Below are 16,032 nucleotides of genomic sequence, written 5' to 3'. Positions count from 1 at the left end.
AACTTTAACGCGTTGATCGATTTTGTATCTTTCCATGGTTCAAATTGAGTTAGTCTGAAATTGAAAAATGTTAAATGAAATGTAGAAAAAAGTTTGACGTTTAGGTGTGGATCACGTTCATGATCGGCCCTTCAAATTTAACCACCCTTTAAATACAACTGACGAAAGCTCTTAAACAAAGAAACCAACAGCTGGGCGCGGCAAATGTTGCTCTCAGGTCCTTTTTTATCTTTGACGTTCACACAAATTTCTGTTTGTACGTCGGCAACATCATCCTTCATCACAAGTCCATTTGTAAAGGACACTTATGCGTGCCGACGTATGCAAATATCTACATGTGTATGTGTGTGTGTGCATGTGTGTATATACATATATCGCCAGTGTGCTTAAGTATATCATTTTCAAACAGCTGCACATTTAAATGAAATCAAATAAAATGACATAAAACAAATTCTCGTACGCAACACCATTTATGTATGTATGTGTGTGTATGTGCATATATTATCTACATTGTATTTATTCTGAAGGATATTTTTAACCCCATAAAACTGTAAACGCTTACGAAGTTGAAACCGAACCATATTCAAGCCAGTCTCCGCTTTTGATAGATACGACGACAACTCCTTCGCTCATCAACAATCACTCACATTTCGGTGTCTTCTGTTATCCCCTGTGACACACACGCGCACGCACGCACACACCAATGCATAGACGGTACAGTTATAATGACGATTTGTGTGACCATTGCGGCAGCCGGGCTATATCCACAATATACCAGCGCATACCCCTATACGGTATGTATGTACATAGGTATGTTTACAATGCCTTTACCCCAACTACTTTGGGGAAGCTTTTTACCATTTGGACTTAGCAAAAACAACGCAAAAAACTTTAGAACTGTCTGAGGGATATTTATGTTGGATCCTTAAGCTGCATCAAGAAACGCAAATGCAACACAAATTCATTTATTTTTCCTCCTTTAACTACACATTGCACTAATAACAACAGAAACAAAAAAAGTGTCTAACAGCAAGTGAAGAATTCTTAAGTTGGACGGTCAGTTCGTACCCAATGCTTCTACTTACGAGGTATTGGCCCACTGGCCACATGAACAAAAAATTCGAGGCTAAGCAGACGGTCGACCAAAAGTTGATCCATTCAAATTCCAATTCAAAAGAGAAAAAATAATAATTTTTAAGAATAGAAACAACCAGTGGATTATGTGAAATATTTTTGATTTTAATTTTTGATATTATTGCAATTTAGAAGATCTTTTGTGTCTTACTACCAATTTTAGAAGTAGTTAATGCCAATCCAATGGCACTACTAATACCAATTGACTGGCACTACTGTCTTGAAATGTATTTTATCAGGTTTTATTTTGTTTCCTTGTTCACTCCACTCGGGAGCATAGGGTATCGACAAGACTCAGTCTTGCGTTGGTTTCGTTAATCTATTTTGATTCCTGACAGGGTAGGTAATTAGCCTGCCGCTACCAGTCCTAAATAGTGAGAACACCCACCTGTCGTTGCTTTAGAACAACGCCTTCTTACTGCTTGGAGCGCCATCTGTGTTTCAGATTTTTCTGGCAGAAGGATCGCATAGATGGTTGAGGACTTCACTAAATTTGGTGTGTCTGCGCTATTAACGCGGTTGCCCACCTCCTCTTGCTGGCGCCACTGATGCATTGTGTAACTGTGTGGGCAAATAATGCGCTGACCATTGTGCGGGAGTAAGGATGAGAAGGATAAGTTTTTGGGGTTGAGGAATAAGATTCTTTTTTAGAAAGAGGGAAAGTTGGTAAATTTGGAAAAGTGCGAGGGCCGTGCTTTACATGGGATTCAAACCCACAACCTCTGGGATGGCAGGCTAGTGCATTTACGCTACACTACCGAGGCCGAGGCAGTTTCTATTTAACCTAAATGTTCCCAGCTTCAAATTGGGGACTAATTGAAAGCAAAATTCTTTCAGTAAATTTTTCGCTTTGCGAATATATTTCAGAGTATCTGCAGCAGAAGCATTATTGATTGATTCGGATCCAATTGATCTCGATGAAAGCCCCTGCCAATGCAATACAGTAGTATAAGATATGCTCTGTGGTTTCATCATCCTCCACACAGAGTCTACACTCTGTCTAATTCCCAATGTGAACTTTTGAGGGATAGTAATTCAGATAATCTCCAGGCGCTCTAAACTACGAACATTCAGCTCATGCGTGAAGTCCGTATTGTTGTACGGAAGCGAAACATGGCTGGTCTCCAAAACCATCATACAGAGGCTGCAATCCTTCATCAACAAATACCTCTGCATCATCTGCAGAATATTCTGGCCAAACACCATCAGTAACGACGCACTGTGGAGATTAACGAACGAGGAGCCCATCCTTAGACAAATCAAACGAAGAAGGTGGCGATGGATAGGTCTCACATTGAGAAAACCACCAGATAGCATAACGAGAATGGCACTGGATAGGAACCCGCAAGGGAGCAGAGGTCGCGGTCGACCAAAAAATACTTGGAGAAGGTCGATGCCGCGCGAGCTAGCAGTTGCCGACTGTCTTATGGGACGTTGTGAAAACAACAGCACAGAATCGTGAGCGATGGACGAGTCTTGTCGAGGCCCTGTGCTTCCGAGAGGAGTGAACAAGAAAAGAAAGATTTAGATAATAGCTGACAGGTCACTACCAACTATTTTTCTTATGCATGTTGCGCAGTTCCCTATTGTAGGTAAAAGATCTTATACGAGGTGTGTTCAAAAAGTATCGCGAATTTTGAATTTTCGCAGGTTACGTATATTCGAATTTCAATTTTTTTGTGGCGATATGTTGGTGGTCATGTCTCTCAGCTCATGTGTCAGTTAATTCTTGACAGCTGCTTTGCCGAAACACGTGTAGGCTCGTCTTCGCTTTCTACCTATTCAAAAAGATGGATCAAAGAACCTGTATCAAATTTTATGTGAAAAACGAAATTAAGTGTGCGGATGCATTCCGAATTTGGACTCAGTGCGGTATCATACGGAGAATCTACTTTGGACCTAAGCAACGTTTATCGGTGGTACAAAATGTTCTTAGAAGGCTGAGAAGATGTGAACGACGAAAAGCGAGCCGGACGCCCGAGCACTTCAACAACAGACAAAAAAATTGATGAAGTAAAGAAAATGGTATTGGGCAATCGTCGAATCACCGTTAGAGAAGTTGCTGAGGACCTAGACATATCGATTGACTCGTGCCATTCGATTTTCGACTTTTTTTCAATGATTTGGGCATGAGACGGGTCGCCGCCAAATTTGTACCAAAACTGCTCAATTTCGACCAAAAGCAGCATCGCAGGAACATTGCTAATGAGATGTTGGACTCTGTCCGCGACCTGCGACGACCCAAATTTGCTCCAGAGGGTTATAACTGGTGAGAAATCGAGGGTTTATGGTTATGACGTGGAAACCAAAGCTCAATCATCTCAATGGAAGCTGCCGCACGAACCAAGACCGAAAAAAGCGCGCCAAGTTCGGTCGAATGTAAAAGTTTTGCTTACCGTTTCCTTCGATTGCAGGGGCGTTGCGCATCATGAGTTCTTGCCACAAAGTAAAACGACCAATAAGGAATATTACCTGCAAGTTATGCGCAATTTGCGCGAAGCAATCCGCCAGAAACGCCCGGATTTGTGGAAGAACAAAAATTGGCTCACACATCGTTGCTTATGCGCGACTTTTTGGCCAAAAACAACACACTAATGATGCCACAGCCACCGTATTCCCCAGATCTGGCCCCCTGTGATCTTTTCTTGTTCCCGAAACTGAAGAGGCCCATGAAAGGACGACGCTACGCTACGATTGATGAGATAAAGACGGCGTCGAAGGAGGAGCTGGACAAGAGAAAAATAAATGATTTTTTGAAGTGCTTCGAAGATTGGAAAAAACGTTAGCACAAGTGCGTAATATCTCATGGGGACTACTTTGAAGGGGACAAAATAGATATTAATGAATAAATAAATAATTTTTGAAAAAACACAAAATGTGCGATACTTTTTGAACACACCTCGTAAACTTTTTGGCTTTACGAAGTTCCTGTATGACTTCCCAATGGGTAACTCTTTGAGTCGTTTCCCAACTATTTACCCTGCATTTAACCTCTGTCCAGTTTATACCTCATTATGGTTGTGAACCGTGAAACTCTGCTGCCGACCACGCCCGACCATCAGCCACGCGAGCTCATCAACCATTTCATTATCTTTTATTCCAAAGTGACCCAGAAACCAGCAAAGTATAATTTTATTTGTTGCTCTAAGGTTGTTTCGGTTGTTATGGCATTCATACACCAGTTTCGATTCCACAGAATGTGAAGCTGGTGCTTTTGACGCAGCTTAGCTGTCCGAGTGTATAGCTAAGGGTGAACCCTTGTTGCCACTCATATAATTTTTTCTCGCTGAGAGTTTGAAATTGTTTGAATTTCAACCTGAAAGACGCTAAACCCATTTACCCATTGGTTCGAAAATGTTCGAGTTTCAACCACAGATCTCCGCACCAGTTGCTTTCAAACCGACTGTGAACCATTCGGGATTTTTGGGATCGACCCAAGGTCCTCCCAATCCCTGTTCATTGTGGTCTGAGATTTTGATTTCAAAGCTACGTTAAAAAACACATTTTGGAATCCCATAGCCGGTTAATGAAAAGATTATAATCTGATCCGATATCTCTGTTATGATACTTGTATGACCAAAGTCAGGAAGATATTTCCCAAGGTCTTCCCGATTCCCATTCGTGGCGAACTGAGGTTTTGCAATTTTCTTCGATAAACAATTTTAAATGTTTTTCCAAGTTATTCAACTCGTACCCCTAATATTTCTTCTCATATGCATCCCATTTTTTTAATAAAAATACTTAAAGTTCATACGACAACAAAAACCATTTAACGCAAAGTTTCAAAGCATTGTTGAAAAACGAATTCTTTGAGAGCGAATTATCGTAAATTAAGTTATTGGCAAGTTACTGGATAATTTTTAAACGAACAAATCTAATACATAATACATTTAATATTTGTATTCATTTTATTGTTGTATTGTTTTAGATTTTTATTGTTATTCTCAAGCGGATTTCCCCTACAGCGCCGTTCTCTCTCTCATTTATTTATTGTTACGGAACAGACAGAATTACTCTCACGATTGTCGTAATCTTGTCATCTATCACTCTAGCAGTTACATGTCGGCAAAGTTATGCTCTTTTTATCTGCTACGTCCCGTTGTTATTTGAACAATGCACAAATACCTTTGTATATTTTTGCATCGGTCATAAATATTACTTTCTATTTGCCTGTACTTCTCCTAAAATGCCTCTTAAGCGTTGCCAACTCCCTCGCTTCTACTGTACAAAGTTGGCTTTTGTTTTTTCTTTTAGTGCATTTGTTTTTTATTCATTTGCATTGTTGCTTACCACTTCGTCTTTACAAGAACAGACATATGAGACATACTACATTTCCTTAATGTATTTTACAATATGTGCATATTCTATGTTTGCATGCTCTTATACAAATATGTATGTATATGTGTGTTGTACATACATACAAATAAATAAGTTGGTTTCTTATTATTTGCATTTGCAAATGCTTTTTATCTAATTTTTTCCTCTCTGCCATCCTTTCGATGGCCTTTGGCTACCAAAAAAGGACTTTAAATATTTTTCACCATCCGCTGCCATCTATTTGAACTGAGGCTAGAGACGCATAAAAAGATGCTAGAAAGTGTTTTGCATTGCAAAAGTGGTAAAAACTAAAAAAAAGATTGTATGTAGAAAATATATGAAATACATAGAAAAAGTTGCATTACCGCTTTTTTTAATTTATAATTTATTTATTGGGGAAAATGCGTAAGATACGTAGTAGATAATTCAGCCAATACTCGAAGATTCTCTAAGTAGACTTATAGAGTTTGTTTGAGTGGAACATTTTTAGTATAGAATTTCAAAGTTAGGTTTTAAAAATGTACTCATCGTTTGATAAAAAATTAACAAAAAACAAGTAAATAAAAAAAAAAAAATATAATAAATGAAATTCGACAATAAAAGAAATCGCGTGAAAGTTCGATTGTGAAACAGGTAATTACTAAGAATTTATCAACAAGTTACCTCTACACTTTCGACGGTTTTTCGTTCCGCAACTCAGAAATGATTGCAAATTTATACTCATCACTTGCACCATTTTCGATTAGGGCCCTCTTATATTTATTGTTTGGTTTTATTTAAATTTTTAATTTAGATTTACTTTTATTCGTTTATTTTATTTATTTATTTGTTTAATTATTTATTTTATTATTAATTATTAATTATTTGTTTGATAGATATTTTGTATGGATATAGAGAAGGAGGTGAATGGAATCGCAATGGAATAGGTCAAGTTACATTTACACAAACGTGAAAAATGAAACATTTATCAAATTCATGAAAGATATCTTCAATTTCGATTGTGCATCAGACGTTAATAAGTCAACAACACTAAGAGACACCATCATCGATTTGCCTTTTTCAAGACACTTTACACTCGAAACACTCCCTTTCATTTCCTATCATCTCCTATTCTCAACAGAGAAATGGTTCATTACGATGCACACAGGAAGAAGGCATATGCAAATACAAGTATGTGAATTTATGTACACATGCGCATATACATACATATATATGCATATATATGCTCACTCAAGTAGGACAGAGCCAGATGTCGAACGTTGCCGAACGCGGGGGCCGATTGTGCTCTTTGTCGTTCGTTCCGCGCTCTCGCTTGCAGTTCAAGCACATTAGTTTACATTTGCTTGCGTACGGAATAGATTCGTATATTTGATATGTCCATATGATTTGTATGCATCTTTACATATAAATTTGTTCTTTTTGAAAATTGCGCGAAATTGTATATGTATATGCATGTTTATATACATATATTAGTATACAACATATTTTATAAGGTATGTGGTAAATATTACCATACATTTTTTCCTTCATATATAATAAAAAAAATTAATAATAATAACATTAAAACAACAGGTATTATTAACAAACTTAGTTTTATTTTAAATTCTTCAAGTAAATCAAATTAATAATAATCAATAAGAAACATATGCCAATACAAATACGTGAATTTATATATGTACATATGCGCATATACATACATATATACGCTCACTTAAATAGGAGAGAGCAAGATGTCGAACGTTGCCTTTCGTTTGCTTTGTTTGCTTTGTCGTTCGTTCCGCGCTTTCGCTTGCAGTTCATGCAATGCAATGAGCAAGGTAACGACAAATGAGCAAGGTAACACTAATGAGCAAGGTAACTACATATGAGCAAGGTAACACTAATGAGCAAGGTAACGACACATTTTTTCGTGCGTGCAGCCTGTTAAATCGAATTATAAGACGTTATCACGTCAAAAACAAATTTATTATTTAACCAGTTTGCATTCTTCATTAAAATATTTCAGAAACTGTTGACGGGCATTCTCCGCTTTACATGTTAGGGGGTTGTAGAATATGTCCGAACCAGAAAATGCTAAAGTAGTAAACGTCAAAATGTTGCCGAAAGCAGTGTCTACCTTCCCGATTGTCTCCCTATTTAAATCGGAGCGTAAATTTTCTCTTTGCCATTATGAGATCACAGCATGCAAAAGTTGACGCAAAACTGTCATTTCGACAGCAAATTAATTAGACGGTACTTCCCTTAAATTCATTCAGCTGATTCAATTCAAAAAATGTCATTATAGTCCGGGAGCCAGGGGTCGATTTTAGACCGAGTTTTTATACCGTTACTAAATTGAAATTTTCAAATATTATAGTATTAATAAATGAGAATGGAAATATAATCATCAGCTTCGGATTGTCCGTTGGGGGAAAAGACATCAGTCGTATGAACGCAATGATACATTCTTGCTTCGGCTGACGGTCTTCCACCGCTATAAACGCAGCTGATCATCATTATTATATTTTCATATGTGTCCAAAATTATGCAAAAAAATTTCAATCACCATAAAGTAGTTTTACTTTTTAATTTATTTTACAAGTTCGCCTGTTCAGCTGACGCATTTTCCCCCCTCTACGGCGCAGCAGACTATTTTTTTTTTTTATTCTACTAAATGTCAACAATACACAAAAAAAATTTCAGCCGGTCTTAAATGAGTTCTTTAAAATTTTTTTCAACGCGTTTCGCAGCATCCTACGCACGTACCCACCGCTACTGGACCAGCTGACGGTAGGTTTCGTCATCCATTGGATGGTGTCTGCCTTCAGTATTAAAATCAGTCGGCATGAAATGATGAGGTGAAAATGACCCCTGGCTCCTCGACTATTACCAAAATGACATCAGCGGTACTTTCCCGAGGTTTTTTTTTCTTTTCTCCAACAATCAACAAATTTAAAAAGAGCAAAAAAGAAAGACAAAACAAAAAATGTTGCATGTGCCTGTATCGAGGAACAAATTTTCTAATGTTGAAGTACAGAGTGCGTAATGAAAAAAAATGTGTGTCGCTAGTATCGAAGTGTGCAAGAATCGAGCTTCTACTGTAATTAGTTAAATGCTATTTTATTGAATTCAGTTTGTTTTTAGTTTCACTACATTTTTTTCTATTCATTTAATTCATTTTATCTCAATTTATTTCATTTTGCTTAATTTTATTTGTTTTTATTATATTTCATTTATTTATTTATTTTTGTGTTTTGTTTTTTTTTTTTTGTTAATTTTTTTTAATTTAATTTTTTCAGTTACTTTTCATTATACTATTTCATTTATAACATCCGCCATACGCAGAAAACGTATCAACAGTTTTTTACATCTCAGCTTTTTTACCTCCTCTATTAAGACAGCGAGAAAAGGTGTGCGACTTGGCTATACGATAAAAAAAGTATCAATTAGCAAAGAGCGTAAGAACGTAAGAACGTAAATACTATGAGAAGCTAAAACACGCAAAGAAATAAACTGCTACAACAACAACAACAACAACAACATACAAAGAACGTAAATTCATTTGCTCCTTTGGCGATGTTTTGTTAATGCAACTCGATGCATTATTCTCTTTTCCCTCATTTTCTGCCATTCTGAATTTTATTTACCCAAGTCTAACTGAGTTTTGTGTTTATTCGTAGGGATGGCCGATACTTCTTTGGTATCGACACTTTCATTAGATACCGATTTACATGGTTCATATACTTGAAAGCAATAGTTCTCATTCTCCTTTATTAAGTTTAATTCAACTTATTAGTTTCTTTCTACTTTTACAAACTTCAACTTTTATTTAAGTTTTCACTTCTCTACTTTTTTCGAACCCCCAATTTGAGATATAATGCAAAAATGTCAATTAAAGCAAAAAGGAAATGACAAAGGCAAAGTACCTTAACAACACAACTCAGTCTAAGCTCTTGCTTCATTTTCGCAACATATTCTCTTATACAAGCACAGCACCGAATTCAAAACCCAAGATTCAGGTATTATTAGTTGAGGTTCAGGAGGTGTTATTTTGGCGAATAACTTCATATGGTACCAATGCATAGGCCTAAAGTATGGGTTACATGCTTATGTGTATAGCGTACACTCTATAACAACTTGACCCTGATTAAAAACACTTGGAGCAGAAAACATTAATAATATAGAGAAGTCTCATGAGCTACGAATAGTGGGAATTGTCAAAAATGAGGTGTAACCGTAAAAACTTTTTTACCTCGATCAACTCGCCAGCGGGAAAGTTCCTAACAGAGTTGATTACAGTGAACTCTCTCTTTACTATATTGGCTCCGCACAGTTTGCAGAGAACATACATTAACGCCGTTCTCCGCTTGGAGTCTACGTCCGATAGCAGCAAATTGAATAGCTAATAATTAATCAAATATTGGATAGGTTATGAATGAAGCAATGGATCACCAAGGACTGTGATGCTAAAAAGAAGAAGAATTGATCGAATATATTTATATTGGCATTCCTAACACAGCCCAGAGCGGGGTATAAACTTGTGCATGCATCAGGTTTTTTTAAGAGCTTGAGAACTTCAAATGGTTATGCAAGAGATATATTATTCGAAATATTTTTTTTTTTTAATATGTTTTTCTTATTATAATCTGTTTTTTGTTTTGGTTTTATTATATCATGGCGTAAATTTTTTGGGTATGATTTCCGGTGTATGTCCGCCCTGGCTACGAGTTGCATGGTTCATTCAATCAATCCAATTTCTGACTACTTTTTCCAATAAATCTGGCCATATGGCGTCAATGGTTCTTTGAATTGCGTCGTCTCGGAATCAAATGGAATGGAATGGAATCAAATGTCGTCAAAGTTTAGTTTGGGCGAGAAAAATTCAACCCGCATGGCTCGGTTGCGCTCGTTACTCATCGTAATGCCAGCTCCTTTCTTAGTTCAAAAGAAATAAGGGGTTATTTACGGTTAGAATTAAAAAAAAATTGTTTTTTTTTTTTTTTTTTTTTTTTTCTTAATGTATTGTACATATATTTAAAAATATACGCAAAAATTTTAATATGGTTCGGGTGCATATTTTCGAAGTTAAACGCAAATTTGAAAAGGCGTTTCAGAGTGCTTGAGTGTGTTTTCAACCTTTAAACGCGTTTTTCTCAAAATGGTTTTTTCCAAGTCGGTGACAAACATTACTCGAAAACGGCTAAACCAATAATTAGTCTCAATTTTTAACACGAGCTTCTTACATATGTTTTTTATTAATCGAAGATTTTTTCACCGAAAAATATTTTTTTTTTATAAACATTTTAAGGCCGAAATTTCGGTCAAAATCGATTTTGTTTATTTTTTTGCGAAACCGTCATTTTGTAAAAAAAAATTATTTTGCTTATTCCTTCCATTAATTACTAGACTTAACATTAACGAAATCTGTTTGGTTTTTTAATTTCAGAGGATCCAATTCAGAGATATAGTGGTCACCGCAAAACGTATTTTTTAAGAGAAGCTCCCGGAGGTCAGCTGTTGCTCCTTTCCAAATAAATATTTTTACTGACACTAAGTTGTTGTTGTTGTTGTAGCAGCATAAACATTCCCCAGACATAATATATGAAGTGACAGTCCTTAGCCGGATATAAATCCGGGTCGTTCTGGTAACGTAGAACCGACTGTCGCGACTGTTACTAAGTCTTAAAATACAGTTAAAAGATGATATTTTTAGATCAATAAATTTAAAAGTTTGTTGGGAAAAAATTGTGGAAAATTCGCTTTTTTCGTACTTCTAACTGTATATAACCCCATAAGGATCGATGATACCGCCAGCATATGAACCGCACGTAGACGAAGTTCGCGAGCAGATTTTTATTTTTTTTTTTCAAAGTAACTTACCACAGTTTGAAAGCGTTTTTCTACCATTAAACGATTCACGATGACTTTTCGCGATGTCAAAACGTTCGATTATTCACTTTTATCGCACCCATCTCTACTGATTTGCGGTTTTCATTGCATCCAGTTGCGCAGGCGTACTTTTTGCTCGTTCTTTTACACCAGTTTGTTTTCTTTTCCACTTCCATGTTTCTGCGTTAATTTTTTGTCTTAACTTTCACTTTGTTGTGAATCCGCCGTGTGTGCACAGTCGACTTGATTGTGGAATTTAATCAAACAAGGTCAACGGAAAAGAACTCCAAAAACAAAACGTACGCGTCAAGAATATTAGAGTTCTTACCAATTTCGTAGCAGATAGCCCATAAAACATCTATACAACGTGTATGTATGTATCTGAGGGCACCAAGCAAATCACTACTTTTCGTTGAACAATTGGTTGTGTGCGTTAAATGTGTTTGTTGTTGCACAAGCTCCAATTTTATAACTTAGGAGCACCGAATACGGCACGACAAGTGGTGGCGGTAGTACGACAACAGCCACAAAGAATCAAACAGTTTGTTTATTGCATGAAGGCAACAGGTGATTGTGGAACTGTAATTCGACGAAATGACCTCACGATATGAGCGCATCAAAGCTGATTGTGTGGCACGCAAAGTTCTGTGGGAGGATCCGGACTTCGCAGCCGTGCAATCATCGGTTTTCTACTATCAAACGCCACCGTTCACATTCCAGTGGCGCCGCATAGCCGACATCGCAGAAGCACAACAGGCATGTTTTGTGAATGAAGCTGAAAATTTCGACGTAATTCCTGGCAAAATGGGCGACCGTTGGCTAGTATCGTGCCTGGGAGTGCTGCATTCGCTGCGCAATCTATTCTATCGTGTTGTGCCCGCAGATCAAAGTCTTGACAAAGCGCACGGTGTATTTCGCTTTCGCTTGTGGTGGTGTGGTGAGTGGGTGGAGGTGCTCGTTGACGATCGCCTACCCACCATCAATGGCCGCTTAGCGTTTCTACAGCCACAAACTTCGCATTGCTACTGGGCGTCACTGCTGGAGAAGGCGATAGCGAAGTTGCACGGCTCGTACGAGGCACTGAAGTATGGCACGCGTTCGGATGGGCTCAGTGATCTCCTTGGTGGTGTGGTCGAGTGTATACCGTTGAAAACAGGCACTAGTGCTACAGATCTGCTGCGGCCGCAACAATTGAAATCACATCTGGAAACTACCTGCATAGTTACTTGCATCGTAGCAGCTGTCGGCGCAGCTAGTGGCCAACACAAAAACGTGCCTGAACGGCTAGCGAATGGTGTCGCGTTCAATGTCAACTACAGGTGAGTGCATAAATGCGTAGGTGGACTAGTATTGCCTTGGTACTACAGCCAAGCTCACAGCTAGTCGCAATAAACTATTTTAAATTCTTCATTTACTTATTATGTCGCTTTGATTTGCGTGCAGACTTTCTTCGCTGGACAAAGTGGAAACGCTGTTGGGTGACGCAGTGCAGCTAGTGCGTTTAAAAGATCCATTGTCGTGTAACGTATTTGATAATAATGCCGTATTTGAAGGCGACTGGTCAGCTTTGTCAGCGTCTTGGGAACGCGTTTCGGTGCAAGAACGAGACCGCTTATTTGGTCAACTGGACGTTGGCGAATTCTGGATGTCCTTCCTTGAATTCACACAAACGTTCACCAGCCTCGAATGCATCTACTTGGACGCTGATACAGCCAAAGATGAGCTGACATTGCAGGATCGACCAAAGCGTTGGCAAATGAAAATGTTCCAAGGCCAATGGAAGCGTGGCGTCACAGCTGGTGGCTGCCGAAATCACGAATCTTTTCACATAAATCCACAGCTGCTTCTGAACATACAAGAAAAGCAAGAAGTTGTGGTGGCATTAAATCAACACACAGCCGTAGAGCCCAAAGTTATAGGCTTCTCAATGTACAAACTAAGTGGCTTAGCGAATGGTGGAAAGGGAAAGTTCAGCGAATGCCTGCCAAAGGAATTCTTCAAAACGCAGGTGAGCTTCCTTAATTCCGATTACGGCAATACACGGCATGTCAGCTATCGCTGTCAACTGGAAGTGGGCCAATATGTGCTCATGCCAACCACATACGAGCCGGGTGAAGAGACTAGCTTTACTGTGCGTTTTCTGGGTACCGCAGCCTTGCGTCTATCGCTGCTCGAAACACAAACTATGATGCTATTGGACCCTTTCCCAGCACTAAAAACTGAAGTTGAAACCACTAAGAACAAAAGTGTATGCCAATATGAGCCGGTGTTTATGCAATTGGCAGATGAGAATAAAACAATTAACTGTTTTGAGCTGCACGAACTGCTGGAGGCATGCTTGCCCAACGATTACATCAAAGGTTGTGCCAACATCGACATATGTCGTCAGGTGATTGCATTACAAGACAAAACTGGCACCGGCCGTATTAACTTCCTGCAATTCAAAACGTTTATGGTGAACTTGAAATCATGGCAAGGCGTATTTAAAATCTACACAAAAGAAAAAGCGGGCGTTCTGCGTGCCGAGCGTTTGCGTGACGCGCTCTACGATGTGGGGTTCCAGTTGAGCACGGAGATAATGAATTGTCTAATGCAACGCTACATACGCAAGGATGGCACCTTGCGGCTGAGTGATTTTGCGTCAGCGGTGCTGCATCTGACCGCCGCATTCGACTACTTTCAACGCAAGGATCACAATCAGGACAATGTAATCGAAATTGAAATGTCGGATTGGATCAAGTGTGTGCTGCGTTGCTAACCGATAAGTGAAAAGTAAAATTCGACGATATTATTATATATTTAAATTACTTCTATGCAGAATTCCCCAAACAATTTTTGAGCATAGTTCAATTTTTAAGTGCAATTCTTATGTACCTTAGGCCAACAAAATTATAGTTACTGTTTAATGTATTTACTTTTAAAATTCGAAACCAAATCAACATTTGGAAGATGATGAAGCGCGGGCGTTGAAACTTAAAAAACCATAGGTCTGTTCATGAAGCAAATAGTTTGTAAAAATATTGCAAATTATCAAGTTTTGGTGTTCATGTACCCAAAAAACTTGCAAAGTAGGGGAAAGTGAGAGAGCAAGATGGCATTTCATTTTGAGGGGAAGTTGCAAGTTTTAACTTGTAAGAATTTGCAAGTGAGAAAAACAGCTGTTCGGAAAGTAAAAAAATTAACGCGAATTAAAATTGGCAAATTGAGTCAAAGTTCCAAATTAAAAAAAAAAATTGTTATTAAAATGGCGAATGTAATTGAAGGTATTTTTTATGTTCTATGCTTGTACTTCTTGGTTATTAACTAATTAAATATATCAATGCATGCGTAGACGGAAGCAAGGAAAATATGAAGATATCTGTAATTGCCAGAACAATGCAATTGCTAATGGAATGCTCTTATCTGACAGCGCTGATGAAATGGAACAAATTATAGTGGTGGCCGCCGTAGCCGAATGGGTTGATGGGTTGATGGGTTGATTACCATTCGGAATTCACAGATAGAACGTTGGTTCGAATCTCGGTAAAACACCAAAATTAAGAAAAACATTTTTCTAATAGCGGTCGCCCCTTGGCAGGCAATGGCAAACCTCCGAGTGTATTTCTGCCATGAAAAAGCTCCTCATAAAAATATATGCCGTTCGGAGTCGGTTTGAAACTGTAGGTCCCTCCATTTGTGGAACAACATCAAGACGCAGATAGGAGGAGGAGCTCGACCAAACGCCCAAAAAGGGTGTACGCGCCAATTATATATATGTGTATATACATAGTGGACAAAATGAAATCATTGGATTCGAAGCTCGTTAATTTGTTTTTTTTTATTTGCTTTATTTTTTTTTTGTTATTTACTTTTTCTTTGTTTGTTGTATTTGCTTTATTTTTTGTTTTTTGTAAAGGGTTTTTCAGTAAGAGCGCTTCAACTTTTGAACTTTTTTTTGAATAAAACACAAACGGTTTGACTCTTTTAACTTTTTTTTTTTTATTATCGAGTTTGAACATATACATTTAAGTATGAAATTCGATTTCTTTTGCATGACCACCGCGTGCACGTTTTACAAAGTCCAATCGTTGAACCCAATTTTCGACCACTCTTTTGCATAAATCGGCCGAAATTCCAGCAATTTCGCGTTCAATATTGGCTCTGAGCTCACAAATCGTCGCCGGCTTGTTACTGTAGACCAATGACTTCACATAACCCCAAAACGGGGCGGCTTGTTAAATGGACGGTAAAATGCCGTAATGCTCTTAAAGTAGCAGCAACAGAACGATTATTTTCATAAAAAATTTGCACGATTTGCAATCGTTGCTCAAGTGTGTAGCGTTCCATGATGAAATGTATACTAATGAAGTTTACAAATGACAAGCGAAAAATAAAAAAATATTGCGTCGTTCGCCCTCCCTATCGGAAAAAAGTTGAAGCGCACCTATTGAATAACCCTATATTTGCTTTATTTGTTTTTTTTTTTGTTATTTGCTTTTTTATTTTGCTTTATTTATTTTTTTTATTGCCTTTTGTTTTTCTTTTGTATTTGCTTTATTTTTTTATTTTTATTTGCTTTTTTTATTTTACTTTTTTTTTGTTATTTGCTTAATTTTGTTTTTGTTTTTTGTTTTTGCATTTGCTTTATTTTTTTTTTTTGTATTTGCTTAATTTTTTTATTTTGCTCTATTTATTTTTTTTATTACATTTTTGTTTTTTTTTTTGTTATTTGCT

General features: G+C 37.6%; 1 protein-coding gene across 1 annotated transcript; it reads left to right on the top strand.

Annotated features, from left to right (window-relative positions):
* The first annotated feature begins 11,407 nt into the window (after nt 1-11,407).
* On the top strand, nt 11,408-14,525 carry LOC128857232 (calpain-C). The gene is made up of 2 exons (XM_054092881.1): nt 11,408-12,638; nt 12,763-14,525. Exons 1-2 carry the CDS (start codon nt 11,914-11,916, stop codon nt 14,075-14,077), a joined length of 2,040 nt encoding a protein of 679 aa, XP_053948856.1. The 5' UTR covers nt 11,408-11,913; the 3' UTR covers nt 14,078-14,525.
* Nucleotides 14,526-16,032: the final 1,507 nt, after the last annotated feature.

This window comes from Anastrepha ludens, chromosome 3, assembly GCF_028408465.1.
Source record: "Anastrepha ludens isolate Willacy chromosome 3, idAnaLude1.1, whole genome shotgun sequence".
NCBI classification, from domain to species: Eukaryota; Metazoa; Arthropoda; class Insecta; order Diptera; family Tephritidae; genus Anastrepha; species Anastrepha ludens.
Note: the sequence above shows the minus strand (reverse complement) of the source record. Positions and strands in the feature narration are given on the sequence as shown.

Excerpts from the sequence above, each read along its gene's own strand:
- LOC128857232 (XM_054092881.1), top strand. The coding sequence starts at position 11,914 with ATGACCTCACGATATGAGCGCATCAAAGCTGATTGTGTGGCACGCAAA. Across the intron at positions 12,639-12,762 it reads GCGTTCAATGTCAACTACAG|ACTTTCTTCGCTGGACAAAG; the intron begins GTGAGTGCATAA and ends ATTTGCGTGCAG.